At 44.5% G+C, this 26,804-nt stretch overlaps 2 protein-coding genes across 8 annotated transcripts in view; both read right to left on the bottom strand.

The window, feature by feature from the left end:
* The window catches only part of ACTN4 (actinin alpha 4), an 88,512-nt gene extending 76,059 nt beyond the window's left edge, over positions 1-12,453 (bottom strand). For all 7 annotated transcript variants that reach the window (XM_089478507.1, XM_089478509.1, XM_089478512.1 and 4 more), the window contains exon 1: positions 12,177-12,453. In XM_089478507.1, the coding sequence (XP_089334633.1) occupies positions 12,177-12,317 (141 nt within the window). In that variant the 5' untranslated portion in view covers positions 12,318-12,453. The remainder of the gene's footprint in view (positions 1-12,176) is intronic.
* Positions 12,454-20,444: 7,991 nt separating this feature from the next.
* LOC149304567 (eukaryotic translation initiation factor 3 subunit K-like) lies at positions 20,445-24,796 on the bottom strand. The gene is made up of 8 exons (XM_089479048.1): positions 24,675-24,796; positions 23,806-23,904; positions 23,298-23,418; positions 22,526-22,600; positions 22,199-22,265; positions 21,637-21,714; positions 20,883-21,008; positions 20,445-20,565 (listed from the first exon to the last, which is right to left on the bottom strand). The coding sequence occupies exons 1-8, from the start codon at positions 24,731-24,733 to the stop codon at positions 20,534-20,536; spliced, it is 657 nt and encodes a 218-aa protein (XP_089335174.1). The 5' UTR covers positions 24,734-24,796; the 3' UTR covers positions 20,445-20,533.
* Positions 24,797-26,804: the final 2,008 nt, after the last annotated feature.

The following is a 26,804-nucleotide window of genomic DNA, read 5'->3' as shown; positions in this document are numbered from 1 at the left end:
GGTACAAAAGGAATAAGGAAAACAAGAAAGGTTGGAAGAATTAGTATCTGGCATAAGAGGAATGGAACCATCTCAGTCCAGAAGCAAACCTTACTGTTAACAGGCAACTGTTCCCAAGACAGCAACTGAGTGCTTCAGTCTACCCACTTTCCTCTATAGGATTTTCATACATCTCATGCCATGACATCAAATTAATCATGTTTTTTCTTGTAGCTAATCCACATCAGTGGCTAGTAGGGAAGAGATAAGCACACTCATGACAACATAAGGAGAGCTGTATGAAATGCTCCAACTGTGGCCAAAGATAGTTCCCAGCCAGTGTGGTGCAGTGGTTTGAATGTGGGACTAAGATGCTGGAAGACCAGGGTTGGAATCCCCACTCAGCTATGGAAAACCACTCGGTGACCTTAGGCAAGCCACACTTCCTCAGCCTCAGAGGAAGGCAAGGGCAAACCCGCTCTGGACAACTGGTGCTAAGAAAACTCTGTGACAAGTTCGCCTTAGTGTTGGCATATGTCAGAAATGACTTGAAGGCGAATGCACGCGCGCACACACACGCGCACACCAATTCCCATTTCAGGCTTACAGGCCATTTCCCCAACCCTCATCCCTACCAAGTGAGTCCCAAAGTATGAGACCATGCCCAGGTGTCCTTGGGGTCCCCTTCTACCTACTCTGCACTTCCCAAATTCATCCACTTCAGAAAGATCCCAAATTACACGGTATGGGTGAGCCAAAGATTCAGTTCTCATAACCAACAATGCACTTAAAACTATTCAAATAAGGCCTATGGTCCAAGTGTTGTTGACCCTGGATCAGACTGGTTTTACTTTTTTAAAAACTTCACTTCCTGATTCTATGCATGTTTCCAGTTTGTCAGCACTCTTGGCTCAAACGGCAGGGGTCAAAGATTGCCTTGACAGACTTTTTAATGAGATTTTGGAAGCGTTGCTTGTTTCAAAGATGAGTGGAAAACTGAACTGTTGGCCTGGAAGTCACCAGAAGCATGATGCGATTTACCAGGTTCCTAATGTTGGGGAGAGTAGGGTGCTCAGGGAGAGAGGTAAATCAAACTGGGTCACTTTAGCTTATTGGCATCAGTTCACTTTCCCAAATTCAACCTCTCTGGGATTTGGCTTTCTTCCTTGCTGCAATGGGATATCTGAATACCAGGAGAAGAACAGGAGATGAGAACTCTCCAAAACAAAAGGCTCTTGGAACAGAGCGAGTATTTAAATAATAATTTAAAAAGACCTTTGTGTAAGAAGTTGTTCTACCTGTCTTGTGAACGAATGCTGCTTTTCGTGTTTGTGGCTGTCTCCTTATATGGAAAGAACACAGAGATCTGAGAGAAGAGCCAAAGCAAAGGAACAAGAAAGAAATTTGGGGAGGTGTCTCTTTCCATTCCAGTTTAGGTGGAAGCTGCATATCTTCTTCTGATACAAAAAGCATGCGGCATCCCTGATGAAGCTCATTCAGTAGCTTGCTTAGACCATCATGGATATGGAAAATGGCACTCAAGTTCTGGAAATTACTAAGGAGGAAGACCTCAAGAAGGCGGGCCCCCAAGCATGGCTGTAACTTGCTCAAAAGCGAGAGTGGAAAATATGTGTCATCCACAAATAATTTCAACTATTTTAAACTTGAAGGGCCAGAAATGGTCAAGAGGAGGCTTGAAAATAACCACTTGCCTGCTGTGAGTCAAGACTTGGCTTCAGACAGTGCAGGAAAAGATGATTGATACACATGCACCCTCCTGGCTTCAGGGAGGAAATGACTAACACAGGTCTGCTTGGGGCCAGTAAGATTTGTGTGGATCTTGGAAAGATTGTTCTAAGCCAGATATAAGGAAGGAACAGCCTTATGTCTCCTGCTGGGACTTCTTGCTGTGTGTCAAGTCACTCTCAACTTAAGGAGACCCTAAGATTATCAGTAATAACATTCCTAGTTTGGGAATTCTCCATTCCAAGGAAGTGTGTGTTACATCTGTAGGCAGAAAGAAATCTTCCCCATAGTAGTCTGGGGTGTGGAGCCACACTGGGCACTCAGCATGGCAATTTTCAGTGGCTCTTTTTTGGAGCTAATAGCTTGAAAAATTACAACAGATGTTTTGGAATTACGAGCTAATTGCGCCAAATATATTGGGATTTACATTATTAGGATTAATAAATGTGTTGCCTGCACCTGTTGGAGTTCTGTGTTTCCAGACTTGTGGATAACTCCTCTCCCAGATGCAAGAAAACTTTCCTATTCTATTTTTAGTTGCTCTTTACACATGACATCCCTCACATGGGGGAGCTTGCTTTTCTCTTCATTCATAGTATATAATGTTAAAGCTGAGAAGCACATGGCACAGTTCCAAGGGAAAAACCCACACAGTGATCTCTGTCCTAGACATTTACAGGACTTTACAAAGATACTGCTGCATCCAAAAGATGAAGCTAGGGAAAAGCAACTCCCCAAAATCAAGCCTGCAATGTGCAAAGGTTACGTAAGTAAGAAGTAGATGTGCGGACAGGCCAGCTGATGAAAGCGTGCTGACAAATAAGCCTGGCTGTCCCCAAGGCCATATAACTCACAGCTCCATTAAATCAGTCCCTGAGTCAATTCTAGTTTCTTTTGCTGTTCTTGTCCAGTGCTTATGAAAGTTACTAATTTTAAACCAGATCTCTTGGAAACTCTCCCTAGCCAGCATGGGAGCTACAGTCCAAAAAGTAACTTTTACAAGTTCTGTTGCTGACATCCCTGTCATTTGTAAATTGGGCAAGAACACTTGTTTTCATCAGACCAAATGCTTTAATGTGGTTTATTAGCACGAAGCAAAAAGTGGGATGGGGAAAAGAGAGACAGATCACAACCTGTTAGGTCAGGTAGTTAACTCTATTCCTCTATAACAGTGATTCCCAAACTCTGGTCCTCCAACTGTTTTGGACTTCAGCTCCCAGAAGCCTCAGCCATCCTTGTCAATGGTCTGGGATTCTGGGAGATGAATTTGGGAATCACTGCTCTACAACCATGCAGCTCAGCCCAGCACAGGCCTGTATGCTAGAGACCTCAGTCGGCACCATTGTAACTTGGTGCCTCAAGAAGCACTAACACACAACCCACCTCAGTTGAGACATCACACTTCCTGGACACGCTCCACCCCTGTGAAATTTAAATCATGGTTTGTCCCATTGGCAAACTAATAAGAGCTGATTCATCTGCCTGCGCTAAAAACCAACTCAAGCAAAAGACAAGTTATTTATGCAACGCTTGGTGATGCTGTCCAGACCGTCAGGAACTTGGAAGTGGGTCCTCAAATATAAATGTACAATTTATGATCTCTGCCTTTGATGAGGAGGATTTAGTGGACTTTAGAAATCAGTGTTTTACATTTCTAGCCCAACTGCCATGGCACTCATTCATTTTGTTCCCTCTCCTTACAGAAAAACATTCCTCCAAACTGGGACCAGGATCTGAGAGTGTAATTCTGCTGAATCCCACTGAATCAACGATTGTTGCTTATTCCTGCAACACCTGTTTTTGTGTACCTTCAAGTCAGGTTAGCAACATAACCCTCCACCTTTTTCAACAGCCAGAAAGAGTGTGGCTATATCTCTCTTCCTTTGTCCTTAAAAAGCTCAAAGGAGTACAGTAGGGCCTGGGCAACCATCCTTTCAATTACTGGCCAGACCACAGATTTTCCCTGATACAAGACTTAATGGTGCCTAATGTTGTGGGCCACCTTGGATCCCGTTCTGTGGGAAAGACGGCATTAAAATGAAATAAATAATAAAAGAAAATAAATAAATGTTCAGAATGAAGTACTACCTTCCTTCCAGAAAGCAGAATGTAACACGCTTCCTGAAGCCACCAAAGAAGTGTGCCAAAAGAGACACATTCTTGCATTCTACCCTACCCACAAACAAACACACACCAACTCCCACAACAGTACAAAGTATTTCCCACTTGTATCAAATCCTTAGGGATTCAGATTGGGAAATTGCTACAGTGTTGGCCACTTGGCCTGCTACATTTTGCTCTCCAGACAAAGGAAGTTGGGGTAGACCTGCCATTCTTAAGGAGGAGCAATACAACTAGCACTCCAAAATAAAATGAGCCCCAAGTGTTGAAGGCCTCTAGTCAGCCCAGCCCATCAAAGACACTTAAAGACAAAGTCCAGACAACAGCCACCTTCTGTAAGAGCAAACAGACATGTTGCCTCTTTCAAACTGATTTATTATGCTATAGGTTTCTATGGGCTACAGTACACTCAGCTGTCAGACACAGGTAACGTTCTGAACCTCTGTTTTCTATTAATGTTGCATTTTCGTGTTCTTCTTGGCATCTGAGACTTAGAAACTAAGCAAGTATTCCAGACTTTACAAACACTTGCATACTATAGTTGACCCTCCACATTTGCAGCTTTGATTTCTGTGGGTTTGATTATTCACAGATTTGACTAATATGTTCTCCCTAGAAATCTCTAGGTCCTCTAGCGCAACTCTGCCAGAGGCAAGCATAGAGTTTTGCTGGAGGACCTAAGATTCCTAGAGAAGACACTTCTAGGTCCTCTGGTGCAATTTCATGGTCAACATCTGGCAGAACTTGACCATACAATTGCCTTGGAGGACCAAGGGCTTCCTAGAGAGGTGTTTTCTCAGGTTTTAAAAAAAAGAGTGTTTTTGTAATTGCGGTTTTCCCAATTTCATGGGGGTCCTGTGCCCCTAACCCCAGTGAATGTGGAGGGCCCACTGTTCACACAAATCACTCCTGAGTCACACGAAGCAGGAGGCTTTCAACTATTGCACACACTGGTGGCATTTGCAATAAGAAAAACCACATCATAAAAACCAGCACACCTTAAGTCCGTCTCTTTCACATGCTTTGAGATATTCTGTCCTCAGCCCAAGCAACAGGAAGCCACACGGCAGAGGAATGTCACCCACTGCTATTCAAATACTAGCTCCGACGTTTGACGTGTGGAACTGAGCAGAGAACAGGAGCACACCCTTCCTTGACCTTGACAAAGTCCACCTTGCATTCGCTTGCGGCCCCTTTTCATTCGCACTGGAACTTCCTGCTGCCTTGTTTGATATTATACAAGGCGGAAGCACCAATATGGATTTTACCCTTAACAACCACTCATTTTTTTGAACTTCACATCTTTAAACACCACATTTGTAAGCATGACATCTAAGTGAGGATTTGAATAAGACGACATCGCACTCCTCCTGCCTCCAAGTTGATCCTCCACTCCCAACAAGTAAACATTATTTCTTTTCTGATTGTGTAAAAATTATATCAAGAAAGGAAAGAAGGGGGGGGGGGGACTAACTAACTAAAAGCAATAATCCACCAAATAATGAACTCAGTGGCTAAAAGACTCAGATTGCAGCATTAGAAAGATAAACACCTATCTTCTGTTTTTACAGCACATCACACAACCTTTGCAAGCTTCCAAATGTGTAGCTTACAGGCATCAGCTTCTGACACACGCACATCTGAATATTTGGCCATTGTTTTCTAGAAATCTGTGCATGAATTGGTGTATTTTCAAAGGTCACATTAAACACAGCTAAACTTCTCCAACTCATAAGGATTTGGGGGGACTGTCAGAAGCCCAAAGAACATGCAGTCTTCTTGCAGGGCTAAAAGAGTTTTCCCCCCCCAGCATTCAGGGTAAATCTGACTATCACAAGACACTCAGCATTCCTCCAGTCTTTCAGCCACATGGAGAAGGAAAGCTTGCCAGGAGCAAGATTTTTCTACATCTAAGCAAACAAACCAACTACCAACAACGGAACAAAATTGCAATTTGCTTTTAAAATTAAAAAAAGAGAAATAAATAAATCTGCGTTGTCATTGGGAAAGTGATTCAAAGTCAAAACCCGATTCACAGAGAAACAGTAGGAGTTTCTCTACCCAAACACTTCCTCAGGAGAGTGTTTGAGCAAGACTTTAAAACCCTGAGCAATGCTGTGTACAGCTTCAGCCCAGCAGGACCAGAGAAGCTATGCAGAATTGATTCCAGATGGTTACCTAACTGCGCATCTGATTCATAATGGTGACACTTCCATTTATTCATGTCAAGAAACACACTGGAGGAGGCACTGATTCTCCAAGGGCCTGGCAGGAAGCCCAAGCAAGAACACGGACGGTCACTAAAGGACAGCCAGCTCAACTTCCATCTCAGCATCTATCTCACCTTAGAGAAGCTGTTCTTCTCCTGCAACAGCAGACCATACAATCTACATTATGAAGATAATAGCTACAGGCATCTTTATAGGACTGCTGCCTGGATGAAAAAAGGGTCAAATTTTCTAGAAACGCTCAGTCTTCTGTCTGAGCTTCCAAGCCCTGGATCGTGGCTTAAACACAACAGCTGACTTCCAATTCCAAAACGACATGGCAAAGGCGCTCTTCTTCTCTGCTCCATCTTAGACTAAGAACAAGAAAGGGAGAAGGCCATTTCTCTGCTATGTCTTACCTTTCCCACCACGTAAAAGCAGAACAGAAATAGTCTATACAGTTGGTTTAACAATTTAGGCTACAGGTTGTTGAAGGGGAAAGATATGCAGGTCTTAAATTCTGTGCATGTAGAAAGCTAGCATTATCAGGAGGGCAATGCCATAGCATAGCTTCCCCCCTTCCCAACATGATGTGCTGCTTTTCTGGGTGCAGGCAGGTGTATTTTCGCAGGCAAGCATTCAGACTGTTTTCTACATATACCCTTCTAATCTTGCAGCCTGAAGTCTAGAAGGAGTTTACACAAAGAAGATTCTGCCAAAGTGCTTGATATACACATTTTATGTATTGAGGGAAAAGCAGGGAGGAAGGAAAGGGATAGTGCACCCCATGGAAACACCTTGAACAGCCCCTGGAACAGAAGAATGAGCCTCTGCTGGGATGGAGGCCATATGCTGCATGGTATGCTGTGCTCTTAGCTGCACTCGCCTTGTAAAAATAGCTCCAGTGCCACGTCAGAGTGACAAGGCTGACTTAAAGCATATAGCCAGGTGTGGCGGGTGGAGCTATGCTACTGTTCAAGGTTTAAGAGGCTGCTCCTCCTCTTCATCTCTTCCCTCTTCCCCAGCAACTGTTACATGAACAGTCTTTTGGAAAGCAAGCTCTGCACTCCCTCCAGGCCACAGCTATGCCAGAAAACATGGGAAAGTCATTAGCAGGACTGAGCTGGCTCTCATTCAACGGCGCTCACAAGTCTAGCGGCTACCACTTCGGTATCTTGCTTTCAGTCCTGCAACTGGGGAGGGGAGGTGGAATGTGGAAAGCGTGAGAGGTTTGTTACATGCATTTGATCAACACAGGTTTGTTCTGTTCAGAACAATGTTCCCGCGAGGGGGGAGTTTTCCTCCCGCCAACTCAAAGCGCAGAGAGTCCCAGTGCTTCCTTAAATTTGGCTCCAAGGTTCTTAGCTCAGCCTTAAAGACAGTGTGCAATTAAGATAATTAAACTAAATACCAGATGGCCACCTTGGCTCAGCTGCTACTTGCCCTACAGAATCCAGAATGTAAATGCTTGGCTGGACAAAGCAAATGCAAGAGGCCAGAACTTTCTTAAGAGTCATTCTTCCAAGGTCTTGAGGAGCGGGGGGTTTCTGAAATTCAAATTCTCTGTGACTTGAGGGGAAGAGGAAATGAAGTTTGGTGCAAGGGAGATTGGGCCAACACAAGTACAAAAGGCTTGGAGAGTTAACTCCAATGCAAAACAGGTTATTGTGTAAAGAACAAAATCCATTACGGATCAGTTATAAATCTAGCTTGCTAAAAAGAAACTAGAAGTATTTATTCATAAGAGTGGCACAATTGGAATTTTTAGATGCTATTTGAGTGTTTGGACGCTTTCTCTGAATCATCTCTACAGCACTATCATAAGGTAAACCAGTGTTAATGCAAATGGAAGGTGGGACACTGCATTCAGACATGCTAAACCCACCCTTACCTTCACAGAAAGGGCAACACCTCCAACACATCCTGGTTCACAGTTTTCCCTCTCTGCAAGAGCAGCTGTTATTCTCTAAAAATCCACAACTGTGCCATTTGCAAAGACATTATTAACTCGCATGTGTCTGGAGAAGCAAAATGCAGTTTGGAGGGCAGGGAGCGAATGCCCAGAGGCCCAAACCAGGCTGTCTGCATTCATCTGAGCCTCTCCCTCACCCCATGCACAAAGCACATGCCTTTTAACACTCAGCAAGCTAGAGTGGGGTTTTGCTATAGTGACAGCACATGGGGCTGGAGAACTCTTGTCAGCCCTGAGCAAATATTTCCACATCAGAGGCCACAGAGATGGAAGCAGAAATCCTCTCCGCCTGGCAAGAGACTGGGAACAATACCAGTCAGTGCTACTGGATATGGCAGCTGAACTCAGAGATGTGGCTGAAAAAGCAAGGGAAGCTGGTGGGGCTTGGGTTTTTTTAGGGTAGGAGAGATCTGGAGCATGTCCAATAAACCCCTTCAATAACAGTAGCTTTCACTACAGCCTAAATTTAAAATGAAATAATACACATCTGTCTCCTGTAAGCAGTGTCCAGAAATAATATCACCAATACTATATCCATATACTTCCTAGAATTTCTGAGCACTGCACAGGTTCCTTCTTGCCCTATAAAACAGCCCTGACCACAGGCTAATAATCTAATAGCGGTCAGACACATTAGCCGTCCCTAACCTTTCTGGGTCACAGGCCTCTTCAAGAATCCAATGAAAGCTATGGACCGCAACTCCCAGGAAAATGCATACAGATATATGCATAGGCTAAATTCTTCATGCCGTGTATTTCCAAATCAATTTTCACTCTGGCAAGAAAAATCTAGAATGACAGGAAATAAATAAAGTACAGTGGAGCCTTGTTATACGCTGGGGTTTGGTTCCAAGATAACAAAATCCTCAAGCCCCATTAAATAGAATGACAGAGCAAAATCGTGTCCCTTATCAAAAATGGAAAATCGAGGTTTGATATTTGAAATTTATACTTTTTTAAAAACGTTTTCAAACCGTGAATGCTTGAATCCGTGTGTAAAAAGTCTGTTTATAAGAAGGGCCAACAGTAAAGGGAAGCTGCATTTCTAATGGGTCCCAAGTTAACAAGAAAATGGGGGGCAGGAAATGGAAAGTGATTGCAAGACAGCGCTTCCCTCCCCACATATTTCTCAGCATTTACTGCTCAAAGCATTCCTGCTGGGAGGAGGGGGCAAGGACAGATGCTCTAGTTCCATGTCACCCATAAAAACAGCACAAGTAGTGACACCCACCAACTCCAAGCGGCCAAGAGCCGCCAGCGGGGCCTTTCCACGATGAGCCGCTTGTAATTAAAACACAGCTCCCCAGCAGCTGAGGGAGGGGAGAAGGGGGAAAGCCAGTCACACAGACACCCTCCACACCCTCCAGCTCTTTCCCATCCCCCTCCAGAGGATGAATCAATGAAGGGAGAAGGCTGGGCAGAGCTGGCTGGCAACACACAGGCTTCACCAGGCCAGTTCGGCTGCCCCTTCCAGCGCTGCGCTTCTGCTCTTCCCGCCCCTCCTTCCCTGACATTTCCATAAGCAAATACCAGCCAGCCAACCACCGTGATCAGCAGCAAGGTTGCACTCTGTCCTCAAGGCTTCCAGCCCAGGGAACCTTTGAGTTGATGGCCTAGTAAAATGGACTCATCCGCCCCAGCGTCCAGCTCCCCAAGCACCGGAGTACTACCATCCCAATGGTGGCAGAGTGGCTAAATGCCAGCCCTGCAGCCACAAGGCTGTGAGTTCGATCCCAGGGCTCCGAGGTTGACTCAGCTTTCCATCCTTTCAGAGTTTCGGGCTTAGTTTTTATTGTATACTAGTTAGTATTGTTTTAGAGTTATTTTAATCATGTAATGTTCTTGTTGTTTTAGACTGTACGCTGCTTGGCAGGTTTTCATTCTCTCTTTCCCCCCTCCTTATTTTATTTTGACCCTTGCTATGTAAAGCGCTGTGCAAACTTTACAGCGCTCTATAAATGAATGTTAATGTTAATAAGGTCAGTAAAATAAAATAAGCCACTCTGAGAGCCTTTAGGGTCGAAAGGCGGGGTATAAATACCATCAATCAATAAATAAAATGATTACCCAGAATCCCTCAGACCAAGTCTACAAAAGCTTAAGTTACAGCTTCTGTTGCTCAGTTAGTGAGTCTTAAAGGAGCTACAAGATCCCTTTGCTTACTGATATTGTAGACCAGTGGTCCCCAAACTGAGCTCTTTAAGGGATTTTGGACTTCAGCTCCCAGAATCCCAAACTACTGGCCAACATGGGAGAGGCTTCTGGGAGCTGAAATGCAAAATCTCTTAAAGGGCACAGTTTAAGGGCTACTGTTACAGACTAACATGTCTCTGAGAATTATCCTGCAGTGCTATCTGGCCCCCCAAAAAAGCCACCCAAGGTTGACTAGATCCCCCAGTCCACTACACTACCTAAAGGGTCCTCTGGCCTTTTCCTATGTGAGCCTGTCTCACTGCAACCTCTGACCCAAGATTTCTGACCCTTCAATGAGCATCTTATCTTCCCCGTTCAGGTTGAGAACCATCATAAGGCAGGAAAGTGCCAGCTCTCAGGCAAGTCTATTCTCCGAGAGACCCCTCTCCCCAGCCAGGGCTGCCCTTTGTTTGCTAACTCTACATTGTTCTCCCTCAGCCCAGAAACCCTAAATTCCAAAGGTACCATTCATCTCATCAAACACCCAACCTCCCTCTTCCACTGGCCTCCATATATTATATCATGGACACCACTTTTTCAGGCCCAGTACCTCTGGTCACTCAAATATTCCCTCCTCCAGCAACAAAAAATACCCTTTGATTCCTCCAACTCACTACTCAACCACCAACTTCTTTCCGTCTGGCGCAATATAAGGACCTTCATCTACAGTGAACTTTAGACCCGATATCACTGGCCTGGGTTTGAGTACATTGCTCCTCAATATAGCACTGGATAGATATTTATCACTATTATCAATAAGGTTGTTGTTACTGTTGTTATTGTTATATGCTAGTCCCCAGTATGTTATTTCAGGGCTCTCCTTGCTGCAGCCCCACAAAAGTAAAAGAAATACACAGAACGGCTTTTTAAAAAAACGTCCAAAAACCTCCTTACATTCAATAAATAGGCTTTACTGGCTCTTCTTCTCCTCCTCTTCTCCACTGCCTTTGCCATGACTACTTTCTCTGTATTAAAAAGGTTTCCACTCCAGCTTTCCAGAACATCTTGGCACCACTTCCATTGCAAAATAACATACAGTGAGTATGTGTGTGTTAAGTGTGGAAACCCTAACCCTATCCACCTCTCTTTTAGTTGAGTTTAATGTGTGCATATACAGATTTATGTGTGTGTGTATATATATATAATAGTGGTGGGAATCATAACCCTATCCATTCCTCTTTGTGTGTGTGTGTGTGAGAGAGAGAGAGAGTGTGTGTACATATGGAAACCCTAACCCTATCCATTCCTCTTTTAGTTTACTTTGGTGTACACACACACACACACACACATATATATATATAGTGGTGGAAATCATAACCCTATCCACCTCTCCTTCAGTTTACTTTGGTGTGTGCATATATAGATATATGTGTAAGTGTGTGTGCATGCATATATATATATATATATATATATATTAAGCAATGGAAACATAACCCCATCCACCTCTCTTTTAGTTCCGTATGTGTAATACTAAACTATATATATATATATATTTGTGTGTGCATACAGCGGTGGAAATCAGGACAATACCCACCTCACGCAGTTCTGCATGCGAGTGTGTATAATATATATGCACATTAAGCTATGAAAACCATAACCTTATCCACACAAAGCTTAGCTTATAGACACTTATACACTTATCCTGCCCCTGCCCCCTCTCCCTTTCCAAAACTCTGCAGGGGGCTGTTGTTCTTATTATTATTGTTCCTAAAGCTATGAAGCTCAGTCCTTTTGTGTGTTTTAAGTAAATGTTGCAAACTTGAGAGGGTTCCTGCGCATGCGCAGAGGGCGCTCTGTCTGCCTCAGACGCACTCCCTCCATGCCTCCCGCTGGCTTGGAAACTCTGGCTGCAGCCACACTGGAGAAATAACCCGGTTTGGTACCGGTTTAACTCTGGGTTGCCTCAAAGGCTATGGGATTCTGGGAGTTGGAGTTTGGGCCCCAGAGAGCTGACTCACCTTCCGCTGCTGCTTCTCCCAGGCCGGGTCGAGCAGGAGGTCCCGGTCCCAGTCGTCCTCTTGAGCCATGTAGTCCCCGATGCCCGGCCCGTTGCCGCTGTACTGGTAAGCGGGTTGTCCGGCTGCGTGGTAATCCACCATAGTCTGCTCTCCCCGGGTAAGCGGGGCGGGATAAGCGGGAGGGCGGTCCGGCGGTTCGGGGTGGTTCCTCTGATGAAGAGGAGGAGAAGAAGGAGCGCCTTGCTCCGTCCGAGGCGGCGGCAACTGACCAACTGACGACGACTGGCAACGCCGCGGGTTGAGCGGGGCCACTGCGCCTGCGCGGGCACGCCCCCTTTCCTCATTGGCTCCCCGCTAGCGGCGCACGCGCCCCGAAGAGGAAAGGAAACCCACCCATAGGAATAAGCCACGCCCTCCGCCTTCACTGACGTCCGTAGAAGAAAGGAGACCCGCTCAGAGAAATAAGCCACGCCCCTTTCCTCACTGGCTAGTAGCATCACGAGCGCTCCAGGATCCGCCCATAAAAATAAGCCACTCCCCTTTCCTCACTGGCTCGTATCAGCGTCGCGAGCGCTGCAGGATCCGCCCAGAGAAATAAGCCACGCCCCCTTGCCTCACTCGCTCCTATTAGCATCGCGCGCCCCGAGGTCACGCCCATAGAAATAAGCCACGCCTTCTTCTTCTCTGGCTCCCGTTAGCAGCGCATGCGCCGCCTAGCAGGAAGAGAACCGCCCATAGAAGTAGGCCCCGCCCTGCTCCTCCCCTTCGTGGCGATTCAGAAAAACTAGTAACTGGAAAAGACTGCGCAGGCGCAAGGCTCGCCCGTCTCAAAAGAGGCGACTTCGGCGCGGCTGCGGAGTAGGCTGCTACTAGTGCGGATTCGCTGAAAGCGCGCCCTTGGTTTCGTCTGCGTTGCGCATGCGCGGCGCGCGTCGACGACGCCCTTGTTCCCATTCTGAGGGGAATGAGGGAAATTCACTTGCCTCCCATAATGTTATTTTTGACGTTTCGTGTATATTAATCCATACACAAAGCACAGTGTTATTCGTTGCCGTCACAATGTCACCTCAGCAATTAATGTTATAAACCAAAATATTCATATGAACCCTATTTTATGCACTGTCCCTACACTTCAAACCATTGAATTTTTGATGTGGTACCAACAGTAGCAAATAAAAAGAAACAAACACACCAAATACATTATAAGATATGTGTGTGCGCATGAGGAAGTTGTTCTGGGCCTTTCTGGCCATTAGCGCTTTATATTTCTATACCACTTGAACTGCCACAGCTCAAGGCTATGGAATTCTGGGAGTTGGAGCTCTGCTCCGCTCTGGGCCCACAACAAACTCCAACTCCCAGAATTCCATAGCCTTGAGCTGTGGCAATTCATGTGGTATAGAAATATAAAGCGCTAATGGGATCATATACACCCATCCCTCCACATTTGTGGTCTTGACTTTTGCAGGGCCAATTATTCACGGATTTTATTAATATGTTCTCTCTAGGAATATCTAGCGACAGTCCTCCGGCGCAACTCTATGGTCAACTTTACCCAAAAGTTGCACTGAAGCACCTATAGAGATTCCTAGAGAGAACACTCCACTAGGCATTTGTAGCTCCTGCGGCGCAATTCTATGGTCAATGTCTGGCAGATGTTGACCACAGAGTTGCGCTGGAAGACCTAGAGATTCCTAGAGAGGTGTCCTCTCATGTAGAAACAGCGTTTTTGTTATTTGCAGTTTTTTCCACATTCACGGGGGTCCTGCGCCCTTATCAACCCCAGCGAATGCGGAGGGATGAGTGTATTAGGGAAGCAGAAACAACCTCAGGTTATTTCAAACCGCAGTTTCCTTAAACTCTAACCTCACTTTTGCATCAAGAAAGGAAGTGGTTAGGTCCTTCGTCCATCAGCTTGACTGAGCATCACCATCCAGGATACAACTTTGCAACATTGCCAACTTTCATTTGGGTCCAGCTTTACTGTAATTTGTCAACTCAACTGTTTGTTGTGCTACAATTGGTGGGGAGGCTATATATTTTTTTGTATTCGATACCTTTCTTTTGTAATCTGCTTTGATTCTGCGAGGAAAAAGCAGAATAAATAATTTATTATTTATTATTATTTAATTTCTACCTCTGGTACCAACTTTTCTGTTGACCAAGTAATTCCCAGGAACATACTGACTTTGTTAACTAAGGTATACCTGCAACAGTGTTAAGGTATACTTCAGTTACTTTTAAGGCTGCATCTACACTGGAGAAATGACCCGGTTTGGCACCACTTTAATTGCCCTGGCTCAAGGCTATGGAATTCTGGGAGTTGGAGTTTGCTGTGGGGCCCAGAGTGGAGCGCTGTGGGCCCCACAACAAACTCCAACTCCCAGAATTCCATAGCCTTGAGCCAGACAAAGCGGTACCAAACTGGGTTATTTCTCCAGAGTGGATGTGGCCTTAGAGAGCGAAAGGGTACCTTCTTTTCCCAACTGGAGCTGCTTCTCCATATTTAGAGGAAAAGCCTCAGACATGTCTTTCCCATCTAGAGAATGTCTGCTCACGTTCCATTCTAAATATGTGCCGAAAATGTTCTAAGTTACCACTGACACATCCAGCAGTAAGCTGAGTGCCCCCCTGGGAGCATCCAAAATAGGAGGCTGGCGTAGACAGCCTTCCAGTAGGAACCAATTACTTCCATCCACCTGGACAGAGGGTCAGGGCTAGAGCAGCGCATTCCTTTGTATTGGCTCAGGCATTCCCTTTTGCGTGACCACTTGGATGGGACAGATTAACCAGGGAGCGCACAAAAAGCTTCCCGGGTCTCACAGACCAAATCACATCTGCAAGGAGCTGCAATGCTCAGCTTGATCAGATGCCTGGGCTAGAACAACCCATTTTGGAATAGGGTTATCCAGATTTTTGTACTGAAATATGGAGAATCGGCATCCAAATCCTATTCCAGAGAAAACCAGATTTTATGCCAAGATATTATGCAAGATGCAAGCCAAGGGCATATATAGCCTAGGTATTGTTTCAAGTATCGGCGTCAAGGCCCAAAGATATCTGGAGACATTTCCAGAACTTCTAACGACTGGACTATTAGTTACCCTTCTCTTCCCCAAGAGCCAGTGTGGGGTAGCAGTCTGAGTGTTGGACTAAGATGCCAGGAGACCAAGGTTCGAATCCCTTTTCAGACGTGAAAACCATCTGAACAAAGTTTCAGGGGTTTTTAGGCTATGTGGCCATGTTCTAGAAGAATTTATTCCTGACATTTTGCCAGCAGAAGAATGATCTTCTCTGAAAATGCCAGCCACAGATGCTGGCGAAACGTCAGGAATAAACTCTTTTAGAACATGGCCACATAGCCCGAAAAACCCACAAAAAACTATGGATGCCGGCCATGAAAGCCTTCGACTTCACATCTGAACAAATCTTGCCAAGAAAATCTAATTATAGACTTGCCTTAGGGTCTCCAGAAGATTGTGTGGGGGGGGGGGGGGAGAACCACTTGAAAGCACACGACGACAGCAGCAACAAACATTTCATTAGGCCCCGGCACATTAGCTGTAAATGTAATTTTAAAAGTTGTTCACCCTGCAATATCCCACAGTTATAACTGTGATGTAGATACCTTCACTATTAGACAAGAGTGTTACAACAACTGCTCATCTGTAACTGGTGGCTTCCAGCCTCTGAGCTGCTTTGCCCACCCAAGAGGAATATCTGAGCAAGGGGTGCTATCAGCGCCTCATCTGTCAGCTCTTGTTCTCTTTCAGCAGAGGCAAAACTATAATACTTTCAGGTGGTTAGTTTTGATAGACTGCATTCCACAGTGACTTCTCTTGGGTGTTGTTGCTCTCCTTGCAACACCCATTTTGTGTGTTGATTGATCGATGCTGCACATATGTCCTGGTATGGAATACCAACTCAATGACACAGCATTGCCAGGAACCACCCCATACCCCCCTCCCCGACCTCGGCCCTGTCCTTCCATTTCTGGGTATTTCCTTTCACTCCCTGTCAAAGGCAAGAGACACACCCGACAAGGCAGGGACATTATCAAATAGACAGTGCAACTCACAGGCATGCCATAAAAATGTTGCTATGATGACACACAAAGCAGATATATAACACGGGAGAGGACATGGTTAAGGAAAAGAACTAGGATAGAGACTCACTTGAGCCATGATTCCATCCAAGAAAACATCCACCTCCACCAAGACTTACGTGACATTTGGACTTACGTGACGTTCAGAAGTCTAGTAATGGTCATAGCATTGCCAGATCTATAGGGCTTGGTGCTAAGTTTCCAGTTTCTGTGGGTCACTTCAAGGTGGGAAACCAGGATGCATATTCTCCAGATTTGCAAGGGCTCAGCTCCAGAAAAAAGGGGGAAAGCTGCATGCAAAACTTCAGCTCATAGACAAAACAGAATGCTACAGTCTGCAAGTCTTCATTGATTTGTTGCTGAATGCATTAAAAGTTTAGCTTCCAACTACCCTTCCACTCTTTGGGCTAACTCTCTTCTCTGCTCTATATATACACTTATATGTAGCTGCAAAAGTTCCAACCAGGTCTCCAGGCCCTTCACCATTTTGGTGGCCCTCCTTTGGATACGCCCCAATTTGTCAACATCCTTTCTGAATTGTGGTGCCCAGTACTGGGCGCAGTGTTCCAGGTGAGGCCTGACCAAAGCAGAACAGAGTGGCACTATTACTTCCCTTGATCTAGACACTATACTTACAGATAGGGTTAGCTGGAGTCTCTGAATGACCTCCACCCAAAGCACTGAGCCACTCTTCCGTAGAATCTGGTTCCTGCTGCCAGTGAATTTTAAAATAGCAAAATAGGCCCCCTGTGCTCAAAGATGGATGGAATCCCAGCCAGCATCTAAATCTCAGGAATGTTCAGCATCTCTGTGGACAGGAAAGGCAAGGGCATGACCCTGGCTGGACCACTAAGTGGAAAACAGAAAAGAGGAGGGGAGAGAGGGGCAAGAAAGCAAAAAAAATGTTGCTTGGAATTACAAACAGCAAAGAGAGGAGGACCAGCAGCCAAGTTCAAAATGGCCCAAGATGTGCACATGTGGCCGACGGCCAAATTCCCAGCCTTACACTGGAGAACCTCTGCATCTGGAGACGGGCTTTATATGGCCGCCTTCTGGAACTCGGCTTCCCCTTTGTAATCGATGGAAATCTCAGACAAGCAAAGCCAGACAGTCTTGGCCTGCACAAAGCAGACATGCAGTGAGTGCAGCATGTGTGTACGGCTGCATCCAAGCTATGGCTATTTGGCTGCTGAGGTTGCATTCACACAGATGCAAAGAAGAGCATTGCCTTTCTTCTTTCCCCCAGCTAGTTAACTGAGTTAAAACTACTTTTGCAATCCGAACTCAAGTCTGCAGCAATTGTAGTAAGCCGAGAACATGGGGGGAAAGTGGGGCTTTGTCAGGATTGTCCTTGCCAAACTGGGAGGTTGGAGGGTATGCACAGTTAGCCTCATTTGCAGTGGATAATTACAGTGTATTCTCCATGTTCATAGCAGCAGCATAGAGACCTTTTTCTTACAACTAATTTCTAAGAAACCATGAGTAACGGAGACTGCCACTTTTCTCTGTTTACAGTGGTTTTGTACTTTTAACAACTGTGGTAACAGCTAGGCGGCTACAAATCAGCACATCTTTGTATCTCCTTGCTGAGCAAAACCTGACCTGCCTGACTATTGGTTCTTACACAGCTATCAAACTTCTTATCTTGAATTATTCAGTCCCAGTTTTGGAGAAAGGCTGGGTAGAAATCAAATGCATAAGGATAGGCACTATTTTGGATTTCCTTTCTTTAAGTTGAAAAATAGTGTAAAGGGTATTCAGCTTGAGAAATACGGGAATATTTTTTGCTGCTTTGGAAGTCTGTTTAGCAATACGCATTCTGCCAAATGTAAAGCCATAGGGCATGGTTTCAGCCTCTATGGAAAACATATGTAGAGAACATTTCACAACCTAACAAGTGTAATTAGCATCTATAATTAACATTGGAAAGCAAGTGTGGAATAGTGGTTTGAGTGTTGGACTACGACTCTGGAGACCAGGGTTCGATCCTTGCTCAAAGGCAATGGCAAACCTACACTGAACAACTCTTGCCAAGGAAACATCATTACAGCTTTGCCTTAGCGTCGCCATAAGTCAGAAAAAACTTGAAGGTACACAACAACAACAACAACAACAAGAATTAATATTAGATGGTAAACCATACCTTCCAATTTAGCAGGGACAATACAGATTAATCCTCTATCATCCCATTTTTTCAGCTGCTTTTAAAATGTCACATTCTCTCAACCTCAAAGAAAGGCAAAGGCAAGCCCCCTCTGAACAGATATTGCCAAGAAAACCCCGTCATAGGTGCGTCTTAAGGTCACTATAACTCAGAAACAACTTGAAGGCACACAACAACAAATGGTAGATATCTATATTATATGCTAGCTTCAGGATACATCTAAGCTCTATATTTTAGAAATGCATGTAGCAGTACAGACTCAGCTCTACAAACCACATGGTCCCATTTACCATAATACAGTACATCTTTTCAAGTTGCACAGCATTAATGCAAGGGAGACAAACCGAAATGCACCAGACTTTAGGCTTCAGATATTGTTGGAACTACAACTCCCCTGAGCCCTAACCAGAATACCCAGTGCTAAGGAATGTGAGAGTTGAGGTTTAACAGCATCTGGAAGACGTGAGCAATTTCTACCCTTGCCTTAGGACTACTATGTCTGAATTCACAGCATTATCTAAGAGTACTAAAGTACCCCTTTTTTATAAGTGACTGACAAAGTAAAATTAAAAATAAGTGTTGCTTCCTAGATTTCAGCAGATAAAGCCTCAGATACAGTTTGCCAGCTCTGGGGGGAAAATCCAGAGCCATCGCTATCAATAGCATAAAAATGTGACAATATGTTCAATGACTGCTGACATGGCAGTGTAGGAAAATGCTTAGGGTAGAGAGCCAACACTCATAAACCAGCTTGGGGTGTTCCTCCAACAGGCCACAGGGAGGGGAGTGCCTCCATCTTCTTTCACATTTGCTCAGGTAGAGTCAGCTTACAAGAACAGTGAAGCCTTTCTTCCCTATTCCTGGAGGGATTCATGAAGTTCTGGGCCCAGTTCCCAGTAGCATGGCCAGCCAGAGAGAATTTTTATTCAGGCAAGTTCCCAGACAGATTACAAAATACATTTGACGGGGGGGGGGGGTGTGTGTGTGTGTGTGAGGGAAGTGTGTTTTTGATTTCCAGTCCAAGAGTTAAGTTATCTAGATAGATTTGGGAGGGAAAGGGAGAGCGAGAGATTGACGAGAGACATCAGGACGTTTCAGCTTATTATCATCTTTTGGAATGCTTCCCTGATCTGTCAGTCAAATCTCCTGCTCCATTCTTTTAGTTCTTTCTGAACATTTGAGCTCAGATCACTTTGATTATGTTGACTCCTGAGCACCACCTAACGGTGATGAGACAAACAGTGCCATGGATGCTATGAGAAGGTTTCAGATCTGAGTTTCCCATTTCTGAACTCAAAGACGTTCTGAACTCAAATAACCGTGTTAGTCTGGAAAATCAGTATACAAAAGGATCTTGTAGCATCTCTGAGACTCACTAAAAAATGTTAGTAGCATGAGCTTTCATACACTTGAGTCTACTTCCCCTATCTTTGAGTTAATCTCAAAGGTGCTGCAAGATCCCTTTGCATACCATTTATGAACATGTGTGCAAACATATACAAATGACTTGAGGCACACAAGAGGTTTCAGGGGCTGTACTTGGGGATTCCAGGAGTCACACTTTGGCCACCCCTTTTGTACTCCAAAGCTCAAAGCCAAAGAACAGATGTATAAAAAGTAGCCTTGGCAATGACTTTGACAGAAGGACATCCTCATGTGTGGCATGGAGAACTCTGTGAATCATTAAGATGTATCCTTTCCACAAGTTAACTCCTTTCCACCATGTTAACTCATGGTGATATGAGGTGGAAGAATGAAGGGAAACGCATGTTCTTGCCACTGAAGACAATCTCACTTTTGTCTACTAATTCAACTCTGAACACTATTACCTACTCTTCTCCAGCCATGATACTTTTAAGCTCCTAAGATGCAGGACGTTAGCAGTCGCATGTAGTATGAGGTGCCAACAAATGTCTGGCACCTCAGAGGACTTCTCTTTGCTGTTGTCTCACTTTTCTGAACTGCAAATAATGGCAGAGATCACAAGTGGGACAGGAACAACGCTAAACATTACAGTCCTTTATTGGCCAAATTCTTGAGAATATTTAAAATAAATGCAATGAGGGAGAATTAGTGAAAGACACCTTTTCACTGTGAAGAAGCCATGATACTTGAGACACCTGGAAGAAAAAGAGATAGAGAGATTCAGAATATGATGCAAAATTCAACTGAATCAGGGGTGGGACAACTGTAAACAAGGACTGGCCTTTCTTGAAAACAGAAGTGATTTCTAGTAACCTAAAATGGCCCAGGGAGGCTGAAAGCATGGCAAAAATGCCATCAGAGAAGCTACGTTTATGTGATGTAATGGTTTAAGTTTTAATGGCAGGGAGGGCACCTAATACTGTTTGAAAGTCAGCTCCTGTCTTGTTAACAGGAATGACAGTGGTGCAACAAGCATGACAACAGAGGAGGCAAAGGGAGGGGAGACACTTACTGTCAAAGTCTATCTTCTCCACAATGTTTTTGGGCTTGATGCTCTCCTCCTGGTTGCTGATGAAGATCGTCCCTGGTTCTGTCTCTGTCCAGCCATATTTGCTCATCCAAGACTTGAGTTGGTTGTCTGCAACAAAGAGAAGGTCAAGATGGGAGTAGGTAGGAAGGGCAATTCTACTTTGCCCTTCAAGGAAATTGCTGAGAAAACTTATGGATACATGAATGTTTAAACAGAAAAGATTCGGAAACCAGCAAAAAGTTCAGAAAACTAACTACAATGTTAGGGAATAACAAAAGGCTTTTGCCTCATGCTAAAACATACACCAAGGTCAGTGTGTTGTGTAGCAGTTTGAGGGCTGGACCTGGACTCCAGGAGACGAAGGTTCATATCGCCACTGATATGTAACTGACATCCTCTCAGCCTTAAGAGAAGGCACTGGCAAACCTCATCTTAAGAACTCTGGCCAGGAAAACCTTAGGACAGGGGCACCATAAGTCAGAGTCAGTTTGAAGGCACATAGTAAGAACAACAAAGTTAACAAGAGATGATGCCAGGACTGTCTTCCTTGAGGAAAGCATTCCATAATCAAGGTGCCACTACTTTGATGGTGAGAGGAGAGAGGAAAACTTGACTTTACACACATTGTACTTGAGATGAGCTTGTATGGAAACAGTTTAGAAAGAAAAGGAGACAAACACAGCTCCCTGGCCTTGAGAGAGAAAGAGAATTGGCTTACATGCCAGTAGTCACTCACCTGTGAGGTCACCCAACATCTTGGCTAGAAGCCAGCGGTCAATGTGTTGGTATGTGATCCCAACCACGTGACAGATGACTGTAAAAAGACAAGACGGCAGGCTCAGAGTGGTAGTTTTAACCAGGTTTTGAAACCACACAGCTTGCCTTGGATGTATCCTGGTTTAAGGAACACACTATTAGAACGAATGCAGTCGGAACCAATAGATTGCTTGTATGTGGCTTTAGGTGAGAAAGATTTGCCGTTGAAAAGAAAGGACGGAATACACCTTGTGTAAAGAGCTTTACAAATGCTGCTGCTATGGAGACTGAAAAGAGCACATAATTCTTCTTGTAGTGACAAACACAAATAGCAGGGATTCACTTAAGAGTCACCTAACAAAAAGGATAACTTAAGCAAGATGAGATGATCAGCATCCTTTATTTGAAATACAGACTTCATTGACCCCTGAGCACTTTCTTTAAAACCAAAAGGTGATAATATAAATATAAATATGGATATAATAGTTCAGACTCTGAAGAAGGAGAAAGAAGCATGCAACAGTAGAGGGAAGCATACTTACATTTCCTAACAGAATCCTCAAATCCAGTAATCCCATCCAGGAGATCTATGTTCTCATCCAATGCTTGCTAACAAAACATAAATATTTATCATGATCACAAGTAATCTTCAAACAATGGATAATAACAGAACATTTTTGTTTCAGTTTGAAATCTGCCAATGACTTTTGTAGAAACAGAGGTGGAAGGTATCAAAGCTGAACTGTCTATAATAAATACTGTAAAACTATGAATTCCTTTTTTCCTTCACTTCCCAAAAAATGGCAACTTCAAAAATGTTTGCAAACGCAAAAGACTCCTGGAATCAATGAGACGGAGTCTTAGCTTACCCAGAAAGCCTGAAAGTGGCATGTCTCCAACAGCTCCCCCAGATACAAGATCTGACGGATTGGTTTCTCCTCTTGCTGGAAGGAATGGCATTAAGGAAGGCAGCATATGAAATTGGAGAAAGGAATCAGATTTTTTCTTTCTGGCTTGAAAAAGGGGATTCTGGGGATCACAAGACCTTTTAATCTACTTGTAATTGCCAGTCCTAATAAAAGTTACTGTTCTTTATTGTTACCTTTGGTGCCTTGATAATGGCCTAGCAAACTATAATTTATATCTGCTGTGTAGATGTGTTTGTCCTAACCCTTCAAGCTCCACTGATTTCACTAGAACGTAAGTCTGTGTCTGCTTGCCTATGCTTTGAGATCTCCTCTGAAGGACATGCTTGTATGTCTCCAGTAAGATCAGTTAGCAGAATGAGCATAAGAAACAGACTTTAATACAGTAGTGCCATAGATGTCAAATTCTTTTCTGGTGCATATAAAGCTTCACTGACTTCACCAAAAATCCTTTCCTTTATGCTATAGAACCTTATGCTATTCCTATGTAGTGTATTTTTATTATCGCTTCTGGTATACTTCCTTTGTGAGAGTGTAATTCTGAGAAGTGGATTATACTTATGTCTAAATAAACAAAACCTTACATTCTAGGTGGAAGATCAAAGTTTGCTGAAAGCCTCTTACAAGTTCATGGCTGAGCGAAACCAGAAGGCTGCGGTTTTTGGTGTATCGTTCAGTTTTGTTACCCCACGCTTCCCCCTTAGGCTAAGGATACATGCGCCTGGTCAATCATGCATTTGCAGAGTGTGAAGTCTGTGTGGGGCAGGTTGGTCAGGGCCTTCAAAAGGATCTGGGCAGTTACTGTGGTTTGGAATAAGGCAGGGTTAAACTGATACCTGGAAGAGAAAGAAAATACAGTATCGTGAGACTCTGGGAAAATGGGATGGGCACAATTCTGTAGAACCTTTTGCTCAAGAGGCATGGCGTTTCCACACCAAATGTAGCCATAAACCAGATATACAACACTAGGGTCTGGAGGAGTTTTACATCACAGTTGTGAGGCATTCACTCACAGACCCATTTTACAGGTGAAATGCCAAGACCAAAGAGTCCCAGGCTGTTCAGCAAATCCCTGGCTGAACCTTCAGCCTTGAGCTTGACAGTCTATCTTCTGTAGCAAAACTGCCATGCAGTGCAAATACCCACCCATCAACCATTGCCATGGACAAATACTTTGCCCCAACTTGCAGCATCCTCTGGGCAAGGCAGACCGTTAGACTCACAGTTTAAGCACAGCCAAGTTGGCCTCCAAGTCGTAGGCGTTCTCCTTGGCCTGGGTCTCCACATAGTGCTCCAGCGTCGCCAGGTTCTCTGGGTTATACCTGAAACGCAGGAAAACAGCAGCGGAAAAGCATTAGCCTAGAAGCAAATGGCACACAGCATGTAGACTTTAATTCAAAGCCGCCTCTGAGGATCCCTTGCCTAAGGAAACACATTACCTCAGTACACTCTTATAGCGCTGCTATGCCACTCTGACTTCTCCGCCTGCCTCCTATTGCATTCTGGGGTTTGTAGTTCAGCGAGGCCTAAGAGCTCTCTGGCTGAGGGTTCTAAATGCCTTTCCTTAAACTGCAATTCCCAGAATGCAACAGGGCAGTCAAAGTTGAATAGGGGCGCTATGAGAGTGCAGTGCGATGGTCTAGAAAGTCCCATGAAACTCATGGCGTTTGGGCTGCATTCACACTGGAGGAATAACCCGATTTGGCACCGTTTTAACGATGTCTGGCTCAAGGCTAGGGAATTCTGGGAGTTGGAGTATGTTGTGGGGCCCAAAGTGGAGCTCTGCTCCGCTCTGGGCTCACAACAAACTCCAACTCCCAGAATTCCATAGCCTTGAGCCAGACATCAAGTTAAAGCAGCCTTGGACTCCAATTCCCAGAGTCCTTCACTGTTGGCCAAGCCAGCTGGGGCTTCTGGGAGTGGAAGTCCCAAACATTGGGAAGCCCCAACGTATGTGAATGCTGAGGCCCCCCAAGACTTTGAGTTCTGGCTGGGACAGGATTTGAGGGGGGTGACAGGTAACCATAGCAACCTCGAACCCACCCCCTCACTTCCGGAGCCCTCCTCCTTCTCCTCTTCCTGAGGCCAATACCTGTCGATGCCCTTCAGCAGCTTCCCCACATTCGCCCGCATTTGCTCGAAAAGCGCCATGGCACGCGGAACCGGCAGAGAAAGGACCGTAACACCTGAGGCGGAAGCGGAAAGAGAGCGGACGAGAGCCACTTCCGGTCTGATCGATACCAACTTCCGGTCCCGCCAAAGCATAACAAACCCCGGAGTCTCATTTTACCATAGAAGTTAGGCGGGTGAAGTGCGCATGCGCAGAAAACAAACGCTAATAGAATCCTTCCTACTAGTCACGCCCCCTTTAAACGTCATCGAGGGGGTGGAGCCTCTCTTATTCTGTACCCTGTGAATCCTGGGAACTGTAGTTTTTTGAGACATTGAGCCTTCTCTGTCATAGAAAACTCTGGTGCTACAATAAACTACCATTCCCAGCATTCCCAAGCACCGAACCAGGGAAGCTAAAGCGGTTTCAAACTGGATTATTTCTGCAGTTTCTATATATTGAGGTCTCTTGAGGAGGTGCATCTGCACTGTCGGAATAATGCAGTTTGACGCCGCTTTAAGCACAGCAGCTCTATCCCATGGAATCCTGGGATTCGTAGTTTTACAAGGCCTTTGGCTTTCTCTGCTTCCCACAAAACTACAAATCCCAGGATTCTGTAGGATGGAGCCCTGGCTCTTTTTAGTGGCTGCATCTGCACTTCAGAAATAATGCAGTTTGGTGCCACTTTTAAGTGCTGCAGCTCCTATCCTATGGCTGAATATCACTATGGAATCCTGGGATTTGTACTTTCACAAGGTCTTTAGCCTTCTCTGCCAAAAAATGCAACACTACAAATCCCAGGATTCTGCAGGAGGGAGCTGTGGTGGCTAAAGCAGTGTCAAACTACATTAATTCTGCAGTGTAGATGCCCCCTTAGTCTACTTCTTGCAACCTTTGTTCGGTCAATCCGTAGGGAGAGGTGAAATATGAATAAAATGTATTATTATTATTATTATTGTTATTATTATTAATGTGATATCCAGCTTAGACAGGAGAACTTCATAGGAGCTGTCCAGGGTCCCAAATTTATGGAGGTGTACATAGATGGTTACTTATCTTTTAGGGGTGAGAAAGCACATAGTAAAGTACCTGAAAAGAAGCATTTATTTCAGGTCTGCTTTTGGGGTAGCTGCTATTAATATAACATAATATAATATAAAGACGATGTAGGAATGGATTTACAAGTATGATGTTCAATAAGAAGGAATTACAAACAGAGAGGACCACATGAGTCAGGTTGAGACTATTAGTTAGAATTTATATGTATGTATATATATGTGTGTATATATATATATATATATATATATAGGGAAAATGTAAGAAATGTACATCTTTGGTTTTATCAAACACAGATTACTATACAGTATATACATATTTCAGCATGAGATTTCAGAAGAGGTTATCCACAAGTGTGGATATATATGTAACCAATGTATAAAGAGAAGTGTGGATAACCTCTTCTGGAGTCTCATGCTACTGGTCTGGCATTGCTTGCAATTGGGACTTGCTTGCTTCCATGCATGCTTTGCTACCTAAGCATTTCTTAATATAACCATTCTCTAACCTCTGGGGCTTGAATGTCAAGAGTTCCTGAGTTAGTAAGTTAGACCCAGTTCCATGTTAATCTGTGTATTGTTCTGTTGCTGAATGGCAAGGCTTACAAGGTCCATTTACTTAATGATCCATTGTCTGCTGAGAAAGCCTTTGACCCTGGGTAGCTTTCATTTCCATTTGTTGGGTCCTGATTTTGGTGTTTTTCAGGACTGGGAGCCAAACCTTGTTTACTTTCAGGGTTTCTTCTTTCCTGTTAAAATTGTCCAGGTGTTTATGGATTTCAATGGCTACCCTGTGCATCCTGACCCAATAGTTGTTGGCATGGTCCAGGATTTCAGTGTTTTCAAATAGCATTTTATGCCTAGCATGGTTTATAACATGTTCTGCTATGGCTGATTTTTCTGGTTAACCCAGTCCGCAGCATCTCTCATGCTCCTTGATCCGTGTTCGAACACTGAGTTTGGTGGTCCCTATGTAGACTTATCCGCAGCCGCACCGTATGCGGGAAACTCCTGAACAGAGAACTCTTCCTAAAGGTAACTGATCCCATAAAAGCGA

The sequence above is a fragment of the Sceloporus occidentalis genome, unplaced genomic scaffold, assembly GCF_023333645.1.
Source record: "Sceloporus occidentalis isolate IW3139 unplaced genomic scaffold, rSceOcc1.0.p SCAF_13, whole genome shotgun sequence".
Classification (NCBI taxonomy): Eukaryota; Metazoa; Chordata; class Lepidosauria; order Squamata; family Phrynosomatidae; genus Sceloporus; species Sceloporus occidentalis.
Note: the sequence above shows the minus strand (reverse complement) of the source record. Positions and strands in the feature narration are given on the sequence as shown.

Excerpts from the sequence above, each read along its gene's own strand:
- LOC149304567 (XM_089479048.1), bottom strand. The coding sequence starts at position 24,733 with ATGGCGCTTTTCGAGCAAATGCGGGCGAATGTGGGGAAGCTGCTGAAG. Across the intron at positions 23,905-24,674 it reads CTGCTGAAGGGCATCGACAG|GTATAACCCAGAGAACCTGG; the intron begins GTATTGGCCTCA and ends CCTGCGTTTCAG. Across the intron at positions 20,566-20,882 it reads GGAGAAGATAGACTTTGACA|GTGTCTCAAGTATCATGGCT; the intron begins GTAAGTGTCTCC and ends TTTTTCTTCCAG.